Consider the following 23026-nt stretch of genomic DNA (forward strand, 5'->3'; position numbering starts at 1 on the left):
AATAGCTAGTATGGATTTTCCTGCTCAAAGTGAAGGTCATCCTTTTTGGAGGGGACAGCCTCTCTACTCAAATCCTGTTCCTCGTTTATAGACATGGAATTTACAGTGCAGAAAGAGGCCATTCGGCCCATCGAGTCTGCACCGGCCCATGGAAAGATCACCCTACCTAAGCTACACCTCCACCCTATTCCCATACCCCAGGGACCCCATCTAATCTTTTGGACACCAAGGCAATTTAGGCATGGTAATTTCAACTAACCTGCATATCTTTGGACTGTGGGAGGAAATTGGAGCACCCAGAGGAAACCCACGCACACACGGGGGAGAACATGCAGACTCCGCACAGACAGTATCAAGCCAGAATCAAACCTAGGACCCTGGAGCTATGAAGCAACTGTGCTATCCACTGTGCTACCATGCCGCTCCTTGTTAGAGAAGCCCCGCAGGTTTACTCAGGACCCTAAATCCTTTCCACACCTTCCTGCCTTCCTTTCCCATATCTCCTCATTGTACCACTGCCTAAATCAAATGCTGACACCGTGGGTGAATCAGGAATACTGCATTTCTGCCAGTTCTGCTTTTACTTTATCCTACTGAGGTGAAAGCATTTGTGAGCTTTAGAACTCCCAGATTCCATTGACATGTAAACATATGGGAAATGATGGATACCTCCTCGTCCTCTCCTATATTATCATGCTTTCTTGTCCTTCACAATACAGACACTGCCCTCCCCTAACCGGGAGTCTTGTCATCTCATGGGGGCCGCAAAAAGAGCTACACAAAAAAGGTCACTTAGAGAAATAAAACAGGAAAATTTCCTACCAACTCCCAGAGCTGATCCACACACACACACACACACACATACACACTCCCTCCCCCCCCACACACACTCTCCTCTCCCCCCCCCCCCCCCCCCCCCCCCCCCCCCCCCCCCCCCCCCCCCCCCCCCACAAGTTAGATAGAATTTTTTGTATTCCAGGAGAGCACATTGACCATGTTTCACATACATTCATAATTAGAATATCAACAACTGGAAGCAGATGGGATCAACAAGGGAACCATATATTACGTAGTCCTCATAGACTTTCTTTTCAGAATCTGCAGTCACCTCTGCTATCCAGTATGGCAGGATAGGTGAGTGTGGCATTGTGTGTGTGGGGGAGGGAGTGCGTGCGTGTGGGGGGAAATGAGTGTGTGAGGGAAGAGTGTGTGTGTGTGGTGGGAGTGAGTGTGTGGGGGGGGGGGGGGGGAGTGTGCTCATGTGTGGGGGGAGTGTGTGTGTGTGGGGGGGGAGTGTATGGGAGTGTGTTGTGTGGGGGGAGAGTGTATGGGGGGGAAGTGTGTGTGTGGGAGGAGAGTGTGTGGGGGAGAGTGTGTGTGTGGGGGTGGGGAAGAGTGTGTGTGGGAGGGGAGTGTGTGTGTTGGGGGAGTGTGTGTGTGTGTGAGGATGTGTGTTTGTGGGAGAGAGTGTGTGGGAGGGAGTGTGTGTGTGTGGGGGGGGAGTAGGTGTGTGCGTGTGGGGGGGTGAGTGAGTGCGTGTGTGTGGGAGGAGAGTTAGCATGTGGGGGGGATGTGTACATGGGAGGGAAGTGTGTGTTTGAGAGAGGGGTGTTGGAGGGAGAGTGTGTGTAGGGGGAGTGTGTGTGTTGAAGGAGGAGTATGTGTGTGGATGGGAAGTGTGGGTGTGGGGGAGGAGAGTATGTGTGTGGGGGGGAGGGGAGTATGTGTGGGGGGGAGGTGTTGCTCTTTTTAGCCTTAGTTTATTAGCTCTGATTACGTCACCGTTGCTCACGAGTCGGCCAGGTATCTTTCTGATACCGCCACGTGGTTCAAGTTCAAGTTATGATTAATAAGTCAGCACACCGCTTAGTAAGATTGAAATCAACGGTCATTTATTATATACAACAAGTAATGTTTACACAATAATCCTACTATCTATATAATAAACCTATCACTACTGGCCAATACTTAACTTTAGAAGAGCCCACCAGGTCAGGGAAACGAATGGCTTATCCAATCGGATCTGGCCCACGGGATTCAAAAGGCTGCTACAGGTCGATGGCTAGGCGTCTTTATCGGATAGCGATCGCTGGATTCAAAACTTACAGTTGCCGGTTGCTGTTCTTGCGAGGGGTCTCGAGCAGGCGAAGAAGGGAGAGAGAGAGAGATCTGAACTTGGCCCCTCACTTTATAGGGCCCAGGGGCTTCCCGCCTCCCGGGCGGCCCTTGACCCTGAGTCCCAAGTGATTGGACCTGTTCCCAATTACTGGGGTCGATACGTCCAATTGCGAGGCGATTCCCAATCGGGGGGTGGTCGTTCACCTGTCTTTGTTTCGGCCACTGCAGGCGCCGACAGGTCTGGCCTGCATTCAATTGCTAATATGTTGCAATTGTTCCCGGGGATAGCTGATTACACTGCAGATGTCTGGGGTGGATGGGCTGTTAATAGCCCTGAGTATCGATCTGGGCCAACTTCCCCAGAGCCGAATATGCTATTCTGTCTGCAGCTGTCCGTTTCTGTCTTGTTACCTGCTTTTCCAGCAGCCTTTCCGGTTAGCCATTTCAAATCGGGTTTTGGCCAAATTAATCGGGACGCAGCCATTTTACGTGGCTACAGAGGAGAGTGTGTGTCTGTGTGGGGGAGCGAGTTTGTGTGAGGTCAGTGAGTGAGCGAGTGAGTGAGTGTGGGTGAAGTGTGTGGTGTCTGGGGGGAGTTTGTGTGGGGTAGTGTGTGTGTTGGGAGAGGAGTGTGTTTAGGGGGGGGGAAGTGTGTGTTGGGGGGGAAGTGTTTGCGTGAGGGGAGGTGTGTGCGTTGGGGGAGTATGTGTGTGTGTGGGGGGGGAGGGGTTAGAGTGTGTTGGGGAGAATGTGTGGATTAGAGTTTGTGTGTGTGTAGGCCTAACTAAAGCCACCCCTTCTAGTTATACCTTCCTCCACAAGACCTCGGCAGTGGCAATGTGACAACTAAAGGACAAGAGAGAACCAGATGGGTTTTTCCAATAATTGGTTTCATGGTTACCATTATTGAGCCTAGCTTTTCAGTTCAAGATTAGTAATTGGATTTAAATTCCAACTGCCGTGGTGGGATTTGAACCCTTTTGCCCCATTCGAGTCTCCACCACCATTCAATGAGATCATGACTGATCTGATGAGATTATCCTCAGCTCCACTTTCCTACCTTATCCCCATAACCCTTAATTCCCTCACTGATTAAAAATCTATCTCAGCCTTGAACATACTTAACGCTCCAGCCTCTGCAGCGCTCTGCGGTAAATAATTCCACACATCCATTTCCCTCTGAGAGAAGAATTTCCTCCTCATCTCTGTCTTAAATGGGTGACTCCTGACTCTGAAATTATGATGTGGAGATGCCGGCGTTGGACCGTGTGGGTGAGCACAGTAAGAAGTCTTACAGCACCAGGTTAAAGTCCAAGAGGTTTGTTTCAAATCACTAGCTTTCGCAGCACTGCTCCTTCCTCAGGTGAATGAAGAGGTAGGTTCCAGAAACATATATATATATATAGACAAAGTCAAAGATACAAGACAATGCTTTCAATGCGAGCATTTGCAGGTAATTAAGTCTTTACAGATCCAGAGATAGGGGTAACCCCAGGTTAAAGAGGTGTGAATTGTCTCAAGCCAGGACAGTTGGTAGGATTTTGCAAGCCCAGGCCAGATGGTGGGGGATGAATGTAATGCGACATGAATCCAAGGTCCAGGCCGTACTCATGTGTGCGGAACTTGGCTATAAGTTTCTACTCGGCGATTCTGCGTTGTCGCACGACCTGAAGGCCGCCTTGGAGAACGCTTACCCGGAGATCAGAGGCTGACTGCCCTTGACTGCTGAAGTGTTCCCCGACTGGAAGGGAACATTCCTGCCTTGCAATTGTCGGGCGATGTCCGTTCATCCGTTGTCGCAGCATCTGCATGGTCTCGCCAATGTACCACGCTTCGGGACGTCCTTTCCTAAACCGTATGAGGTAGACAACGTTGGCCGAGTCGCATGAGTATGCACCACGTACCTGGTGGGTGTAATGGTGGTACCCATGTCGATGATCTGGCACGTCGTGCAGAGATTGCCATGGCAGGGTTGTGTGGTGTCGTGGTCGCTGTTCTAAAGGCTGGGTAATTTGCTGCAAACAATGGTTTGTTTGAGGTTGCACGGTTGTTTGAAGGCAAGTAGTGGGAGTATGGGGATCAAGATGTTCATCTTGATTGATGACGTGTTTGTGGTAGTCACCACTGTTGTATTGTGTATACTGCATACGAGGGTATTACGGTAAGGCCCCTGTACTACAGGTACGGGGGTAGATCCCTGCCTGCTGGCTCCACCCAGTAGGTGGAGTATAAATGTGTGGGCTCTCCGAGTTGCAGCCATTTCGGCAGCAGCTGCGGGAGGCTCCACATCCCTGCATAATAAAGCCTCGATTACTCTCTACTCTCGTCGCGTCGTAATTGATAGTGCATCAGTGTTGAAGGCTGCGAAGAAGATGTTGTAGTTTCTGCGCTCCTGGGAAGGACTGGACGACGAAGGGTACTCTGTCGGTCGTGTCTTCTGAGGAGGTTGGTGTGGTTTTTGCTGTGGCGCATTGGAACTGTCGATTGATGAGTCGAGCGCCATATCCCGTTCGTACGAGGGCATCTTTCAGCGTCTGTAGATGTCTGTTACACTCCTCCTCTGAGATTATGGTCCTCTGGTCCTAGACTCTCCCACAAGGGGAAACAATCTCTCAGCATCTACCCTGTCAAGCACCCTGAGAATCCTATATGTCTCAATCAGGTCACCTCTCATTCTTCTAAACTCTAAGGAGTACAGGCCCAAACTACTCAACTTGTCCTCCTGGGTCTCTGAGAAACTAGTCCAGTAATATTATCATGATATCACTGCCTCCTCCATGATTGTAGCGATAAGACCAGTAACTACCGACTGGCCAATTTAACTTTGGCAGTGGGAAAACTTCTAGAAACAATAATCCAGGACAAAATGAATAGTCACATGAAGAATTGTAGGTTAATTAAGGAAAGGATTGCTTCAGGGAAAATTGGGCGAGATTCTCCACTCCCGCGCTGGTTGGGAGAATCGCCTGGGCCGCCAAAATTTCCCGGGACACCGGTCCGACGCCCTCCCGCGATTCTTCCAAGCGGCGGGAACGGCCCCGTCGAGTTCCGCGGGCCGCAGGCCGGAGAATCGCAGGAGACACCAAAAATGGCGATTCTCCGGCCCCCCCGCTATTCTCAGGCCCGGATGGGCCGAACGGCCAGGCCAAAACGGCGGGTTTCCCCCGCCGCCATCCACACCTGGTCGCTGCCGTCGTGAACGGTGCATGAAATATAGGGGGGGCGGCCTGCCCGGGGGGTGGGGGGGGGGGGGTGGGATCCTGCACCGGGGGGTACCTTAAATGTGGGGTGGCCCGCGATCGGTGCCCACCGATCGTCGGGCCGTCCTCTCTGAAGGAGGACCTCCTTCCTTCCGCGGCCCCGCAAGATCTGTCCGCCATCTTCTTGCGGGGCGTACTTAGAGAGGACGGCAACCACGCATGCGCAGATGACGCCAGTTATGCGGCGCCGGCCTCGTCATCTATGCGGCGCCGCCTTTACGCGGGCGACAAGGCCTGGCGCATGTAGATGACGCGGCCCCGATCCTAGCCCATAGTCAGGGCCTGAATCGGTCGGGATCGGGGCCGTTTCGCGCCGTCGTGAACCTCGACGGCGTTCACGACGGCGCGGCCACTTCGGCGCGGGAGTGGAGAATCCCGCCCATTATGTTTTTCTAACCTGCAGGAGTTTTTTGAAGCAGTTCATGGGGTGGCCCTTCCAGAAGGCATTTGATACAATGCCACACAGCAGATTTGTGAGTAAAATTACAGCTCCTGGAATAAAATAGGTGATAGCAACCTGGATATAAATTGACTGAATGAACGGAAACAGAGTAGTGGTTGATGGATATTGTTCAGGCTGAAGGAAGTTTTGTAGTTGATTTCCCCAGGGGTCAGTGTTGGGACCCTTACTGTTCCTGATATATATAAACAACCTAGATCTTTGGCTTTATTAAAATTGGCACGGAGTACAAGAGCAAGGAGGTTATGTTAAGCTTGTATAAGACACTAGTTCAGCCTTAGATAGAGTATCCAGTTCTATGCACCGCACGTTCGGAAGGATATGAGGGATTGGAGAGAATAGTAATGGGATGAGGAAATTCAGTGGGCGGCACAGTAGCACAGTGGTTAGCACTGTTGGTTCACAGCGCCCGGGTCACAGGTTTGATTCCCGGCTTGGGTCACTGTCTGTGCGGAGTCTGCACGTTCTCCGTGTGTCTGCATGGGTTTCCCCTGGGTGCTCCGGTTTCCTCCCACAAGTCCCGAAAGACGTGCTTGTTAAGTGAATTGGACATTCTGAACTCTCCCTCAATGTACCCGAACCGGAGTGTGGAGGCTAGGGGATTTTCACAGTAACTTAATTGTTAATGTAAGCCTACTTGTGCCCAGTTGTAAAAGGTTCGTGAATCATAGAATCATAGAATTTACAGTGCAGAAGGAGGCCATTCGTCCCATCGAGTCTGCACCGGCCCTCGGAAAGAGCACCCTACCTAAACCCATACCCGAACCCCACACTTCCACCCTATCCCCGTAACCCCACCTAACCTTTTTTGGACATTTAAGGGCAATTTAGCATGAGAGGGTACGGATTTAAAATAATTAATAAAAGAAGCAAAAGTGATATAAGGAAAGCTTTTTTCCTGCAGCGAGGAATTCGGATCTGGAATGCACTGCCTGAGAGTCTGGAGGAGGCGGGTTCAATTGATGCATTCAAAAAGGAATTAGACCTTTATTTGAAATCGCAGAATATGCAGGCTCATGGGGAGGAGGCAGGAGAATGGCACCAAGGGAATTGCTCATTCAGGGAGCTGGTGCAGATGTAATGGGCCGAATGGCCTCCTTCTGCATGAATAGTTCTGCGATCCTGTGACATGTCTATCTTACACCCCACTCTGATCACCTTCTGTATCTACCCCGGGATAAAAACCAACCCTCAATATTCTGCATTTTCAAAATCAACTGACCATCCTTCAGTCCACTCTGAGCCAAAACATTTCTGTAGCTACTGATTTGCTCAACAGCCTGCTCACCTGCAATGTCCTAGTCCCCGCTAAAGCCACTGCACTCCTTCACCCTGGCCATTCCCCTTTTATAGTCCTCATCCTGGCTCCCTAAGGTCCAAGAGATGCAGAATTTAAAGAATTTGGTGGAGTTAACCTTCCACTGTCAGATCTAGCTGGACCACTGAAAGCACTACTAGGTCCAGATCTCGGTTGCTGAGATTGCTCACTATTCCAGGATCAATGCAAAGATAATTCTTGGCTTCTTTCCTCTACTGCAAACTGACTTCTTAAATACCTCTCCCCTGTTTCCTCCACTCTCACCTTCACCATTAAGTTCAAGGAGCTCATGAAACTCTTTTGTAACTGAGATCAAGACTCAACTGATCAGCTGCTTTTGCTACTTCCCTCCTTTCTACTCGGCCATTTGGCCTAATTTCATCTAAAATCCTTCTATCTTAACGCCGGACTATGGGCAGGGTGGTAGGGGCACTGCCAGGGTGCCAGGGTAGCAATGCCAAAGTGCCCAGGCCTGGTTGTCCACGTCAGGGGTCGGGCCCTGGGATGCCCTGCCTTTATGAGGTGCTGTGAGGGAGGGCTCGAAGATCTCCTAACTGTTAAGTTGGAGCGTTAGAGGGGGCTGGAGACAACTGTGGGGGTTCAAGAGGTTGGGGCAGCATTTAAAAATGGTGCCCTGAACTCAGGAAGTGAAGGTACTGTGGTAGTACCAGGTATTGCGGTACCCAAGAGGCTGATGACCATCGGTTAGACCCAGGAGTTTACCATTGGCTGTTGTTACGTAGCTCCGCCTGTCATAAGAAATGGTGCCGTCCCAGCAGCCTTCACTTTCTGTACCGAAGCTGCTGGGGCACAAGTTCTAGTAAATTAAAGCCTTCAGTTATGAAATCACTTCGTCTTGAGTGTAATTGATTGTGCATCAATTTAATCTACTAGACTTAAGCTGGAAGGATGGATCTCCGAATCAAGCCGGTGTGCCTTCAACTCAGCCCCCACGCGGAGAACGCGGCTGCAATATTTAAACACTGGCTGGCGTGCTTTAAAGGCTACCTCGAGATGGCTGGAGGCACCCCCTCAGAAGGACAGGAAATGCATCTCCTGCGTTCAAGGGTCAGCCCTGGGATCTACACCCTGATCGAGGAGGCGGAGAAATATGATGCCGCGATCAAACTGTTAGAAGGACATTATATCCGCCCTGTAAATCAGATCTACACACGTCACCTGCTTGCAACTAGATGGCAAAGCCCCAAGGAATCGTTGGAAGATTTCTACAGGGCGCTAATGGTGCTGGGCCGAAACTGTGGCTGCCCGCAGGTTTTGGGGAGCGAGCGCACGGAACTTTTAATCAGGGATGCTTTTGTAGCAGGTATGATATCCTCAGATATCCGCCAAAGACTCCAAGAAAAGGACACCCAGGGACGTAGAGAGGCACGGACCCTGGCAGGGTCCATGGACATTGTCTACAAAAACGCGCAGTCCTATGCGCCCGACCGCACAGCAGCTCCCTGGGCTGTGTGGCACCCCGCAGCGGCAGCCCCACAGACCTTCCCCCTGACCCCGCAGGCCTGCGCTACGAGATGGCCCGCTAACGCCACCGGGGCCCGCTGTTTCTTCTGCGGGCAGGCGAATCATCCCCGCTCGCGCTGCCCGGCCTGCACCGCCGCCTGCAAAAGGTGAGGCAAGAAGGGCCACTTTGTGGGGGTCTGCCAGGCCCCCGCCGTGGCCGCGGTCTCCAGCGACTCTGGACCGCCGCGGCAACCCCCCCTTCAGGCCCCGACCGGCCAGCGCTCACCGCCACCCCCCTATCCTAGGGCCACGTGCGACACACGGGCATAGCCATCTTGCCCCCCCGGACGCCACGCTGGCCGAGTGGACGCCATTTTGTCCATCGCCGCCGCCATCTTGTTTATCCCCGGACACCATGTGCGACCCATGGGTGACGCCATCTTGGATGGGGCCCCAGGCCCCCAGCACGACCGACTACACGCTGCCCGATCAGAACTCGCAACTGCTTCATCTGGCCTTGGTGACACTGGACCAAAGTCGACCCCGGACACTCGCAACAGCTACAATGACGGTCTTCATCAACGGCCACGAGACGTCTTGCCTGATTGACTCTGGGAGCACGGAAAGCTTTGTTCACATGGTAAGGCGCTGTTCACTTGTAACCCACCCTGTAAACCAAAGGATCTCCCTGGCCTCCGGGTCACACTCGGTGGAGATAAAGGGGTTCTGCCTAGCGAACCTCACTGTCCAAGGCAGGAAATTCGACCATTTCCGCCTGTATGTCCTGCCGCACCTCTGCGCGGCTACCCTCCTGGGGCTGGACTTCCAATGCCATTTGCAAAGCCTGACCTTTAAATTCGGCGGCCCTATACCTCCCCTTACTGTCTGCGGCCTCGCGACCCTTAAGGTCGACCCGCCTTCCCTGTTTGCGAACCTCACCCCGGATTGCAAACCCGTCGCCACCAGGAGCAGGCGGTACAGTGCCCAGGACCGGACCTTTATCAGGTCAGAGGTCCAAAGGCTGCTGGGGGAAGAGGTCATCGAAGCGAGCAACAGTCCCTGGAGAGCTCAAGTAGTGGAGGTAAAGACCGGGGAGAAGCATAGGATGGTCATTGACTACAGCCAGACCATCAACAGGTTTACGCAGCTGGGCGCGTACCCTCTCCCCCGTATAGCCGACCTGGTAAACAGGATCGCACAATACAAGGTTTTCTCCACGGTGGATCTCAAGTCCGCCTACCACCATCTACCCCTGCGTAATAGTGACCGCAAGAACATTGCCTTCGAAGCAATTTTTAAGAGTTCCCTTTGGTGTCACTAATGTCGTCTCAGTCTTCCAGCGAGAGATGGACCGAATGGTTGACCGGTACAGCTTATGCGCAACGTTCCCGTATCTGGATAACGTCACCATCTGCGGCCATAGCCAGCAGGACCACGACACCAACCTCCGCAAATTTCTCAAGACCGCGAAAATCCTTAACCTGACATACAATAAGGATAAATGCGTGTTTAGCACCGACCGTCTAGCCATTCTAGGCTACGTAGTGCGAAATGGAGTTATAGGCCCCGATCCTGAGCGCATGCGCCCCCTTATGGAGATCCCCCTCCCTCACTGCCCCAAGGCCCTGAAGCGCTGCCTCGGGTTTTTCATCTATTACGCACAGTGGGTCCCCAACTACGCAGACAAAGCCTGACCCCTAATCCAGTCCACAACCTTCCCCCGTCGACGGAGGCCCGCCAGGCCTTCAGCCGTATCAAAGCAGACATTGCAAAGGCCACGATGCGTGCCATCGACGAGTCCCTCCCCTTCCAGGTCGAGAGCGACGCGTCCGACGTAGCTCTGGCGGCCACCCTCAACCAAGCGGGCAGGCCCGTGGCTTTCTTCTCCCGTACCCTCCATGCTTCCGAAATTCGCCATTCCTCGGTCGAAAAAGAGGCACAAGCCATAGTCGAAGCTGTGAGACATTGGAGGCATTAGCTGGCTGGCAGGAGATTCACTCTCCTCACGGACCAACGGTCGGTTGCCTTCATGTTCGATAATGCACAGCGGGGCAAGATTAAAAACGACAAGATCTTGCGGAGGAGGATAAAACTCTCCACCTTCAACTACGAGATCTTGTACCGTCCGGGGAAGCTAAACGAGCCTCCTGATGCCCTGTCCCGTGGCACTTGTGCCACTGCACAAGTGGTCCGCCTCCGAGCCCTCCACGAGGACCTCTGCCACCCGGGGGTCACTTGTTTCTTCCACTTCATCAAGACCCGCAACCTGCCCTACTCCATCGAGGAAGTCAGGACAGTCACCAGGGACTGCCAAATCTGAGCAGAGTGCAAACCGCACTTCTACCGGCCAGAGAGGGCGCACCTGATAAAGGCTTCCCATCCCTTTGAACGCCTCAGCATGGATTTCAAAGGCCCCCTCCCCTCCACCGACCGCAACACGTATTTCCTGAACGTGAGGGTTTGCACTGAGTGCTGAATTTGGTGCATTTGAGTGCGATAGTGAGAGTTTGGTGACCGAGGGAGTATAAGGCTTCATTTTTATCTAAAGTTTAGTCTTTCTTTTATTTAGTTAATTAACTTAAAAGTTGCTGTTTGGTTTAGAAGAAGGTGAATTTTCAATCAGCTTTAAACAGGCTTCTACTTGTAGGCACTTGCAGCTGGAGCTTGTTAATTAGTTAATTGGATTAGGCCAGTTTTCAGAGGCTAGATTCACAGTATAAAAGTGATCCCCTACAGTGCAGACTTTGTCTGCACTGAGTGCTGAATTTGGTGCATTTGAGTGCGATAGTGAGAGTTTGGTGACCGAGGGAGTTAGGTGAGGAGGGAGTAAGGTGCTCCTTTCATTTTGTTTCCGACATTTCCGCAAAGAGTGCGAAGAGAGCCAGGAGTTTACAGAGAGTGTAGCTGACTGGGAGCAGGGTCGGAGGGCGGAGATCTAGTTAGTCCACAGGGCAGCTATATTCTGTCAGGTAAGAGGGGATGGAGGCTAGGCCAGTTGCATGCTCCTCCTGTAGGATGTGGGTGGTGAGGGATACCACCGGTGTCCCCACTGACTATACCTGCGGGAAGTGCACCCAACTTCAGCTCCTCAAAGACCGTGTTAGGGAACTGGAGCTGAAGCTGGATGAACTTCGGATCATCCGGGAGACAGAGGGGGTGATTGAGAAGAGTTACAAGGAGGTAACCACACCCAAGGTACAGGACAAGAATAGCTGGGTTACAGTCAGGGGGGAAAATACAAACAGGCAGACAGTGCAGGGATCCCTCGTGGCCGTTCCCCTTCAAAACAAGTATACCGTTTTGGATGCTGTTGGGGGGGATGACCTACCGGGGGAAGGCCCTAGCGGCCAGGTCTCTGGCACTGAGTCTGGCTCTGGGGCTCAGAAGGGAAGGGGGGAGATTAGAAAAGCAATAGTTGTAGGAGATTCAATGATTAGGGGAATAGATAGGAGATTCTGTGGTCGCGAGCGAGACTCCCGGAAGGTATGTTGCCTCCCGGGTGCCAGGGCCAGGGATGTCTCGGATCGTGTCTTCAGGATCCTTAAGGGGGAGGGTGAGCAGCCAGAAGTCGTGGTGCACATTGGTACCAACGACATAGGTAGGAAAAGGGGTGTGGAGGTAATAAACAAGTTTAGGGAGTTAGGCTGGAAGTTAAAAGCCAGGACAGACAGAGTTGTCATCTCTGGTTTGTTGCCGGTGCCACGTGATAGCGAGGCTAGGAATAGGGAGAGAGTGCAGTTGAACACGTGGCTGCAGGAATGGTGTAGGAGGGAGGGCTTCAGGTATTTGGATAATTGGAGCGCATTCTGGGGAAGGTGGGACCTGTACAAGCAGGACGGGTTGCATCTGAACCAGAGGGGCACCAATATCCTGGGAGGGAGGTTTTCTAGTACTCTTCGGGAGGGTTTAAACTAATTTGGCAGGGGAATGGGAACCGGATTTGTAGTCCAGCAACTAAGCTAGCCGATATTCAGGATGCCAAAGTGTGTAATGAGACAGTGGGGAAGGGAACACTGACAAAGGAGAGTACTTGCAGGCACGGAGATGGGTTGAAGTGTGTATACTTCAACGCAAGAAGCATCAGGAATAAGGTGGGTGAACTTAAGGCATGGATCGGTACTTGGGACTACGATGTGGTGCCAATCACGGAAACTTGGATAGAAGAGGGGCAGAAATGGTTGTTGGAGGTCCCTGGTTATAGATGTTTCAATAAGATTAGGGAGGGTGGTAAAAGAGGTGGGGGGGTGGCATTATTAATTAGAGATAGTATAACAGCTGCAGAAAGGCAGTTCGAGGAGTATCACCCTATTGAGGTAGTATGGGTTGAAGTCAGAAATAGGAAAGGAGCAGTCACCTTGTTAGGAGTTTTCTATAGGCCCCCCAATAGTAGCAGAGATGTGGAGGAACAGATTGGGAAACAGATTTTGGAAAGGTGCAGAAGTCATAGGGTAGTAGTCATGGGCGACTTTAACTTCCCAAATATTGAGTGGAAACTCTTTAGATCAAATAGTTTGGATGGGGTGGTGTTTGTGCAGTGTGTCCAGGAAGCTTTTCTAACACAGTATGTAGATTGTCCGACCAGAGGAGGGGCAATATTGGATTTAGTACTGGGTAATGAACCAGGGCAAGTGATAGATTTGTTAGTGGGGGAGCATTTTGGAGATAGTGACCACAATTCTGTGACTTTCACTTTAGTAATGGAGAGGGATAGGTACGTGCAACAGGGCAAGGTTTACAATTGGGGGAAGGGTAAATACGATGTTGTCAGACAAGAATTGAAGTGCATAAGTTGGGAACATAGGCTGGCAGGGAAGGACACAAGTGAAATGTGAAACTTGTTCAAGGAACAGGTGCTACGTGTCCTTGATATGTATGTCCCTGTCAGGCAGGGAAGAGATGGTCGAGTGAGGGAACCATGGTTGACGAGAGAGGTTGAATGTCTTGTTAAGAGGAAAAAGGTGACTTATGTAAGGCTGAGGAAACAAGGTTCAGACAGGGCATTGGAGGGATACAAGATAGCCAGGAAGGAACTGAAGAAAGGGATTAGGAGAGCTAAGAGAGGGCATGAACAATCTTTGGCGGATAGGATCAAGGAAAACCCCAAGGCCTTTTACACATATGTGAGAAATATGAGAATGACTAGAGCGAGGGTAGGTCCGATCAAGGACAGTAGCGGGAGATTGTGTATTGAGTCTGAAGAGATAGGAGAGGTCTTGAACGAGTACTTTTCTTCTGTATTTACAAATGAGAGGGGCGATATTGTTGGAGAGGACAGTGTGAAACAGATTGGTAAGCTCGAGGAAATACTTGTTAGGAAGGAAGATGTGTTGGGCATTTTGAAAAACTTGAGGATAGACAAGTCCCCCGGGCCTGACGGGATATATCCAAGGATTCTATGGGAAGCAAGAGATGAAATTGCAGAGCCGTTGGCAATGATCTTTTCATCCTCACTGTCAACAGGGGTGGTACCAGGGGATTGGAGAGTGGCAAATGTCGTGCCCCTGTTCAAAAAAGGAACTAGGGATAACCCTGGGAATTATAGGCCAGTTAGTCTTACTTTGGTGGTAGGCAAAGTAATGGAAAGGGTACTGAAGGATAGGATTTCTGAGCATCTGGAAAGACACTGCTTGATTAGGGATAGTCAGCAAGGATTTGTGAGGGGTAGGTCTTGCCTTACAAGTCTTATTGAATTCTTTGAGGAGGTGACCAAGCATGTGGATGAAGGTAAAGCAGTGGATGTAGTGTACATGGATTTTAGTAAGGCATTTGATAAAGTTCCCCACGGTAGGCTTATGCAAAAAGTAAGGAGGCATGGGATAGTGGGAAATTTGGCCAGTTGGATAACGAACTGGCTAACCGATAGAAGTCAGAGAGTGGTGGTGGATGGCAAATATTCAGCCTGGATCCCAGTTACCAGTGGCGTACCACAGGGATCAGTTCTGGGTCCTCTGCTGTTTGTGATTTTCATTAATGACTTGGATGAGGGAGTTGAAGGGTGGGTCAGTAAATTTGCAGACGATACGAAGATTGGTGGAGTTGTGGATAGTAAGGAGGGCTGTTGTCGGCTGCAAAGAGACATAGATAGGATGCAGAGCTGGGCTGAGAAGTGGCAGATGGAGTTTAACCCTGAAAAGTGTGAGGTTGTCCATTTTGGAAGGACAAATATGAATGCGGAATACAGGGTTAACGGTAGAATTTTTGGCAATGTGGAGGAGCAGAGAGATCTTGGGGTCTATGTTCATACATCTTTGAAAGTTGCCACTCAAGTGGATAGAGTTGTGAAGAAGGCCTATGGTGTGCTCGCGTTCATTAACAGAGGGATTGAATTTAAGAGCCGTGAGGTGATGATGCAGCTGTACAAAACTTTGGTAAGGCCACATTTGGAGTATTGTGTACAGTTCTGGTCGCCTCATTTTAGGAAGGATGTGGAAGCTTTGGAAAAGGTGCAAAGAAGATTTACCAGTATGTTGCCTGGAATGGAGAGTAGGTCTTACGAGGAAAGGTTGAGGGTGCTAGGCCTTTTCTCATTAGAACGGAGAAGGATGAGGGGTGACTTGATAGAGGTTTATAAGATGATCAGGGGAATAGATAGAGTAGACAGTCAGAGACTTTTCCCCCGGGTGGAACAAACCATTACAAGGGGACATAAATTTAAGGTGAAAGGTGGAAGATCTAGGAGGGATATCAGAGGTAGGTTCTTTACCCAGAGAGTAGTGGGGGCATGGAATGCACTGCCTGTGGAAGTAGTTGAGTCGGAAACATTAGGGACCTACAAGCAGCTATTGGATAGGTATATGGATTACAGTAAAATGATATAGTGTAGATTTATTTGTTCTTAAGGGCAGCACGGTAGCATTGTGGATAGCACAATTGCTTCACAGCTCCAGGGTCCCAGGTTCGATTCCGGCTTGGGTCACTGTCTGTGCGGAGTCTGCACGTCCTCCCCGTGTCTGCGTGGGTTTCCTCCGGGTGCTCCGGTTTCCTCCCACAGTCCAAAGATGTGCAGGTTAGGTGAATTGGCCAATGATAAATTGCCCTTAATGTCCAATTTGCCCTTGGTGTTGGGTGGAGGTGTTGAGTTTGGGTAGGGTGCTCTTTCCAAGAGCCGGTGCAAACTCAAAGGGCCGAATGGCCTCCTTCTGCACTGTAAATTCAATGATAATCTATGATTAATCTAGGACAAAGGTTCGGCACAACATCGTGGGCCGAAGGGCCTGTTCTGTGCTGTATTTTCTATGTTCTATGTTCTATGTGATTGACGAGTACTCCCGGTTCCCATTCGCCATCCCCTGCCCAGACATAACCACAACCACCGTCATCAAGGCCCTCCACGGTATCTTTACACTGTTCGGTTTCCCCGTGTACATACACAGTGATAGGGGGTCCTCCTTTATGAGCGACGAACTGCGTCAATTCCTGCTCAGCAAGGGCATCGCCTCGAGCAGGACGACCAGTTACAACCCCCGGGGAAATGGACAGGTGGAGAGGAAGAACAGAGTGGTCTGGAAGACTGTTCTACTGGCCCTCTGGTCCAGGAATCTCCCAGTCTCCCGCTGGCAAGAAGTCCTCCCGATGGCCCTCCACGCCATCCGGTCGCTGCTCTGTACAACCACAAATCAGACACCTCATGAACGTCTCCTTGTTTTCCCCAGGAAGTCCTCCTCCGGGACCTCGCTCCCAACCTGGCTAGCGACACCCGGACCCATCCTGCTTCGGAAGCACATGCGGGTGCACAAGTCGGACCCGTTGGTTGAGAGGGTACTCCTGCTGCACGCTAACCCCCAGTGCGCCTACGTGGCGTTCCCTGACGGCCGGCAAGATACAGTCTCTCTTCGGGACCTGGCGCCCGCCGGAACCCCACGCGCACCCGAACCATTACCCCCCCCCCCCCCCCACAGCAGTGGGAGGGGTCAGTACTCCTGCCGCTCCTGCCTAGGCCCGCCCACCCACGCCCCCTACAGGCCCCCCCCCCCCGAGTCAACCGTTTGCCCCAACAACGCCGCCTAGGGGTGACGAAGCTGCCAGGGAGGCCGAAACCACGCTCCCGGAGTTGCAACCACTGGGACCCCAACCAGAATCACCACCGAAGCCCAGACGCTCCAGAAGGACGACCAGGCCACCCGATCGACTGATTGCTTCGCTGGGACTTTCACTGTGAACGAACACTTTGTAAATATCCTCGACAGCACGGTACCTCCACACCTGATCATACCATGTTAAAGGCAACTGTTACCACTGGTCACAACCCCGCCGGACTCTTTTTTAACAGGGGGTGAATGTGGTAATACCAGGTATTGCGGTACCTAAGAGGCTGATGACCATTGGTTAGACCCAGGAGTTTACCATTGGCTGTTGTTACGTAGCTCTGCCCTGACAGACGGAGTATAAGAAATGGTGCTGTCCCAGCAGCCTTCACTTTCTGTACCGAAGCTGCTGGGGAACAGGTTCTAGTAGATTAAAGCCTTCAGTTATGAAATCACTTTGTCTTGAGTGTAATTGATCGCGCATCAGGTACATGAGGCCTTGGGGGCACATTCCACGCTGATGCAAAAACAATCAGAGTCCCGTTTGAAAGCGGGGTTGTGCCTGGCGCCTACCCCACTCAACATGCTCAAGACTCGAAACGGACACTTTTTTTCCAGTTAAATTGCACCCTACATCTTAAAATGAAATCAGTAGTTCTGACGCACTTTAGGACATTCTGAGGCTGTAGAAGTTTTATATAAATGCCTATTCTTTCTTTTTAACCTGCTGGTTCAAAACGGGAAAAGAATAATTAATGGGCATGTGGACAATCCAACCCCGCTTCTGATGTTCAGCTGGAAACACTTCTCTTTATATCTCATTATTGTTTTAGTGCCAGCAGGCGGAGTGAATATCACAGCACAAGATCACACCGCGCACGGCATCGTGGGAGGGTCGGTCTTACTTTCGATACATTACACAACCAGCAGCTCCGAGACTCCAGTCGTTCAGTGGCAGCTAAAGAGAGACAAACCCATCCCTTTGGTCCAGTCATTTGGCACTCGCATCCTGGGCAAGCTCCGGCCAGAGTACAAGGATCGGATCGTGATCTTCCGCAACGGATCCCTGTTGATCCACAACCTGCAGCCAACTGACGAGGGGATGTACGAAGTCGAGATCGCGATTACAGACGATGCCTCCGCCGCAGTGAAAACGCTCAATCTGACTGTTGACAGTAAGTGTTCCGGTTGTCAGGCTGTCTGTGCACCTATACTCTGATTTATACTGAATTTGTACTAGCTTCCACTCTCCCCTCCGCTTTCCCATTCTGCTTTTCGAAAGAAACTGATGTGAAGGCCAGACCCCACTCTACAAAATAGCCATTCTAGATGTGAGTCTAGGTGTCATCGTCATAGAGTCATAGAGTTTTTACAGCACGGAAAGAGGCCCTTCGGCCCATCGTGTCTGCGCTGGCCATCAACCACCTATCTACTTTAACCCATTTACCAGCCCGTTGGGAGGTTCAGAGCATTGCTCAGCTGAAGGAAGAGGCCTATCTCGACGGATTCTGTCCTCCCAAAGTATTATGAAATACTGTTCCGATGGATGGGAAGGAAGAACAAAAAACTGATTTTAATTTACATAGAGGCAAAGATAAAATCTAGGAGGTCTTGTGGCGCAGTGGGTAACATCGCTGCCTCCGAGCCAGAAGCTCCGGGTTCGGGTCCCACCCCAGGACTGATGGCTACGTGACCAAACTGGTTGAGTGCCTGCACAGCCTGCACAATCCTTCTAAACATGCCACTGGCTGGCGGCAAGAGCGGGAGAGACTCATGGTCAGCCACGTTTGATGTCAAGTTGTTCCCCTCAAGCTATAAGCCCCTGGTGACAAACTAGTGACCTATTCCAGAAATTCCTAGCTATGGAAACAGATGAAGCTCTGACTTAGTGCACCGCTAGGAGTGGGAAGAGAATTGGAATGGGAAGATAAAGTCTGAAATTCCCCATTTCTAGCTCAGGGACACTAGGTAATTGTAATGCACTGTAACACCACTCCGACTGCAACTTGCTAGGCAGGAGATCAAACTTACCATTTCCCTGTTCAGTATGGTGCAGCGCGGCACCCAGGCAGTGCCGAGTAACTTTGCCACGAAGGGGCCTCCAATTGCGATTCGTGACCTTGGTCTCGTGAAAGAAGAAGAATCAGTTCTGGTTTCTGCTCCTGTCTCACAGGCTGTTCCTTCATGTACAATATAGATTTACAGACACCAGGTGAGGACGGGATTGGGTTTCAGAGTCCTTAGTGTTGGAGTCCAACTATGACGTGAGAGGCAGCAGAAAGCATCAGTAATGTTTTGTAATGGCTAACAGATCAGGCCGCATCCTGACTTCATGTCCACCAACAGTTGAACCAAAACAAACAAGGAAAGAGTTGGCTTCTTAAATTGGCAAACTGGACCAGACTCCGCTTTTCACAAACCCATTAGGTTGCTCCCTTCAACTCCTGGTCGAGACAAAGGGAACGCCCATTGGAACACCGCCCACCCCCGGAAAAAAAAAACCACTCCAACCCCCACCCTCACCAATTTCTGTTGCAGCTGGTCTGGTTGAACATCATAAAATCATTGACAATGATCTCTCTTCAGGTTACCGCGAGTAAACTCCAGCCCTTTTTTCTCTGAATGACACGGATTATTGCTGAACCCATTGACCTGTGGGATCGGTTTTCCTGGCCGCTTTCCAATATTTCACCATCCATAAATTGCAGCTTATCCAAAAACTCTGCTGCCAGTATTCAAACTTTCTCCTAGTCCCATTTAGCCATCACCCCGCCGCTCGCTGACTTACATTGCTTCCCAGTCCACCAATGCCTCAATATCACCCTCGTCCAAAATCCTCTGTGCTTGTGTCCTCCTTACCCCTGTAATGTTCTTCAACTCTGAATACCCCGAGAACTCATCCTTGCGTTCCTCTCACTAGTGGTTACCGTGCCTCCAGCTGTCTAATCCAGTAGTTCTGAGACCTACTTCCTAAAATTATCCACCTCTTTCTTCAACTCTCTCTTTCCCTTAACACATTGTTTAAAATGTATCTTTTTGACCAAATGTTTAGTCACCTTCCCTAGTTTCTCTTTTTTTGCCTCTCTATCAATATTCATCTGATTACTCGTCTTGGGCTGTTTTATTGAGTTAGAGGTGCTTATAAAACACAATTTATTGTTGTGTTATATCTTGGATCACTTGTCTGCTCTCTGTTTATATTATTCAGTCCCTGTGACAAAGCCCGTCGTGGTGTTGTCATCCTCCACAGTACTGGAATTGAGTGAATACGTCACGTTGAACTGTTCACACGAAAATGGAACCAAACCAATGTACACGTGGCTGAAAGGAGGGGAACTCCTAAACAACGATGAAAGGTTCTCATTGTCCAGTGATCAGAAAACACTGACTATCACACGGGTCCACATAACCGACGATGATCTTTATAGCTGTACGGTGGAAAATCCTATCAGCAGCTCTCGAAGTACTCCAGTGAAGCTGACTGTATACAGTAAGTATACAATCGATCTGTAAGAGGACAGCAAAGAACCGCAGGAACTAATGTGTGAAACTGGGATTATATACACAGGGGTTGGGAGGTCAATGGAATTCATCGAGGAAACGCAAGGAACAGGGTAGGATATTTATAGAGGCAACAGTGAAATGAAAGTCACCATAGTCCCCGAGGACCATAGGCTACTCTCCCGTTTTTGAGAGAGAGCTGACTGGAGGTGATTTAACCTGAGAGTCAACACATCTCAAGTGTGGGCACGGTTGAGGATGTGGGGCCATCACGGATAACCTCAGCTGGTACGGGAATTGAACCTGTGCTGTTGCCATCACTCTGCATCATGAACTAGCCGTCCAGCCAACTGAGCTAAATCAGCCCACTTCAGTGATATACAGATAAAGTAAAGTGGAGAATTGGGTGCAATCAGACTTATAGAGGAGATATCAAGTAGGATGTAAAATAGGGAAAAACATATAACAGTGACTGATCTAATTTTAACCTATTGCTGCAAGTTACAATTACTCCTTTTATGGGCCAGGGTTTAAGAGAACACCAAAGTATATCATGGAGTTCACCTGACCTACAGCTTTTAATAGATTTTGGTTATGAGGAGCACAAGGACCCACTTTCCAGGTGTTATGCAACAGAGATCTTAAGTATTTTTAAACAAAACAATGAATCCAGTTAACATTTTATAAACACAGAGTAAACATCTTATCAACTACCAACACAAATACCCCCCTCCAAAGATACAGTACTCTATAGGTAACCCTTAATAACTTTCCTAACAACATCCATAAGCCAAACACCCTTTTACTACAAAAACAGTAGGTTTGAATTCCTTATAGACAACAGGTATTACTTTGAAGTTATCAAGTGGTCTGGAGACATTATTTAGCATGCAGAGAGAGAGAGACCAAAAATACACCTTCTTTGTTTGAATGCAGCTCCCAACTGAAAACAAAACCAAAAAACTCAGAGCCACAAAGCAGCTTCCAGCTCAAAACGAAAGTAAAAGACAGAATCACATCCCAGCTCCACCCACACAGTGACGTCACTGCAGCCATTTGATAAAACACACTTTACTTAAAGGGACCCTCACATGACACTCCAAAGAGGTTAAGTGTGGATGTGGTTACTGAAACGTGGACCATATTAGGTTCCTGAGCTACTGAATATAAGGGTTAAGTAAGTATCCCACAGTCTTGCTTGATTTACCTGTGCAATAGAGGGGAATTTCTCAAAAGGCTAAGACTTGAAGGTTCATGAGGGATGACCCACCCTGGAATTCTGCCACAAACATTGGTGGGTTTGTGGGGTAAGACATGGGGCTCTCCATGGGTAGACCATTGGAGTTTAGAGCCATCATACTCCCATTGAAGACCAAAAACGGCAGGTGGTGATTCGCTGGTTTGGGGTGAGAGCCGTGAACTCCTTCATCACAACAGTCCCAGGCCCCCTAAAAACTTCAGTTGCCTTTGAAAAATATTTTTAACCGTTGATCTTCATGGTCCAGGACCTGACCCTACTTCAACCAGTATGGGATGTACGTGTCAGTTGAGACCAGGCATGCTTATGTAGGTCAAGCAATGGGTCCTGACTGTTTGCTTAAGAACACAAACTTCCAACTTAAGAAATTCCCACCCCTGGCGCCGTTCCCTTAGGTTGACTGCTATTATGGTCCAGGAAACTTGACACGATGGTGATTTTCAAGGCCTTCTTGAATCTTCCTCCAGAAGTCTGCTGGAACAATTTTGATGCCCCAATTTGTTGTGTAGACCCTCTTCATTAGCACAGAGAAGGTCAAGAGAAAAACTGGTGAAGATATTTAACATTTTTAGGGGTTCTGATAAGGTAAAGCGAGAACAATTAGACAATGCATCGATAACTCTAAAGGGCATAACATTTTAAGGGAGAGGTGGGGAGAATTTTATTTGAATGCAGAGAGCCATTGGAATGCCCAACCAAAAACTGTGTTGGGATCAGAAGTTTTAAAGCTTTTCAAAAGGAAGTGGATAAATATTTGAAACATTTAGATAGGTAGCAGGACAAGTCAGCAGAATGGGACTGAGTAGATCGCACTTTCACAATGCCAGTATAGGCATGATGGACTAAAAAATTGGATGATTCTCTGACAGAATAATGTGTGAAAAGAAAAGGTTTGATGGGCAGAGTGGTCCTTTCGTGAAATGTTTTTCAAAATGTAACTACAATGTTTTTACTGAAAATTCAGAGACTGAAAGGACAGTGATCTTGTGTTTTTTTATAGGGCGGAGTTCTTTATACATTATCCTCTGCACAGGCGGGATTTTCCTTCTCGTTACCTTGGTAACAGTATGTGCCTGCTGGAAACCTTCAAAAAAGTAAGATTTAACTGAGGTTCTTGGTTTGGTATCTTGTCCGCTTGCTATTTTGCACACGGCATAACTCTGTAAATGGCTCTTCAAAAAAGGATGATGGTTGTGTTGTTTTATTACTGAACTAGTAAACCAGAGAGTAATCCCAAAATGGTAGTTGTAAAGTTTTATTCCAATTTTAAGTCTCTGGAAGTCCAAAAACCATCCGATTGCTGTAGAAACCCAACTGGTTCACTCGTATCCTTTCGAGAAAGAAACCTGCCCATCTTCCTTGGTCGGCCCTATAATGTGACTCCAGTCCCACACAATAAAGACGCAGAGGAGACTGACGGTAATCTATAAATAGATTTATTTACAAGTATTTACAATTGTCTGCATAACGCAGCATCTCACTCCCAGTGCAATCCTAGCTGGGAGGACTTATCTCACCAGGCCCTGATCTGGGCCCGCTTTTAACTGTTGCTCATCACGAGCCCCAGGTGGTAAACCTCCGTCCTCTACCTGGGGATCTCGTGCTTCACAAGTCCCACGCGGA

General features: G+C 49.7%; 1 protein-coding gene across 2 annotated transcripts in view; it reads left to right on the plus strand.

The window, feature by feature from the left end:
• LOC140398273 (hepatic and glial cell adhesion molecule-like) overlaps positions 1-23026 on the plus strand; it is a 134213-nt gene that overhangs the window by 89011 nt on the left and 22176 nt on the right. For both annotated transcript variants that reach the window (XM_072486756.1, XM_072486757.1), the window contains exons 2-4: positions 17478-17819; positions 19853-20134; positions 22404-22497. In XM_072486756.1, coding sequence (XP_072342857.1) covers positions 17478-17819; positions 19853-20134; positions 22404-22497 — 718 coding nt within the window. The remainder of the gene's footprint in view (positions 1-17477; positions 17820-19852; positions 20135-22403; positions 22498-23026) is intronic.

Source organism: Scyliorhinus torazame, chromosome 21, assembly GCF_047496885.1.
Source record: "Scyliorhinus torazame isolate Kashiwa2021f chromosome 21, sScyTor2.1, whole genome shotgun sequence".
Taxonomy (NCBI): Eukaryota; Metazoa; Chordata; class Chondrichthyes; order Carcharhiniformes; family Scyliorhinidae; genus Scyliorhinus; species Scyliorhinus torazame.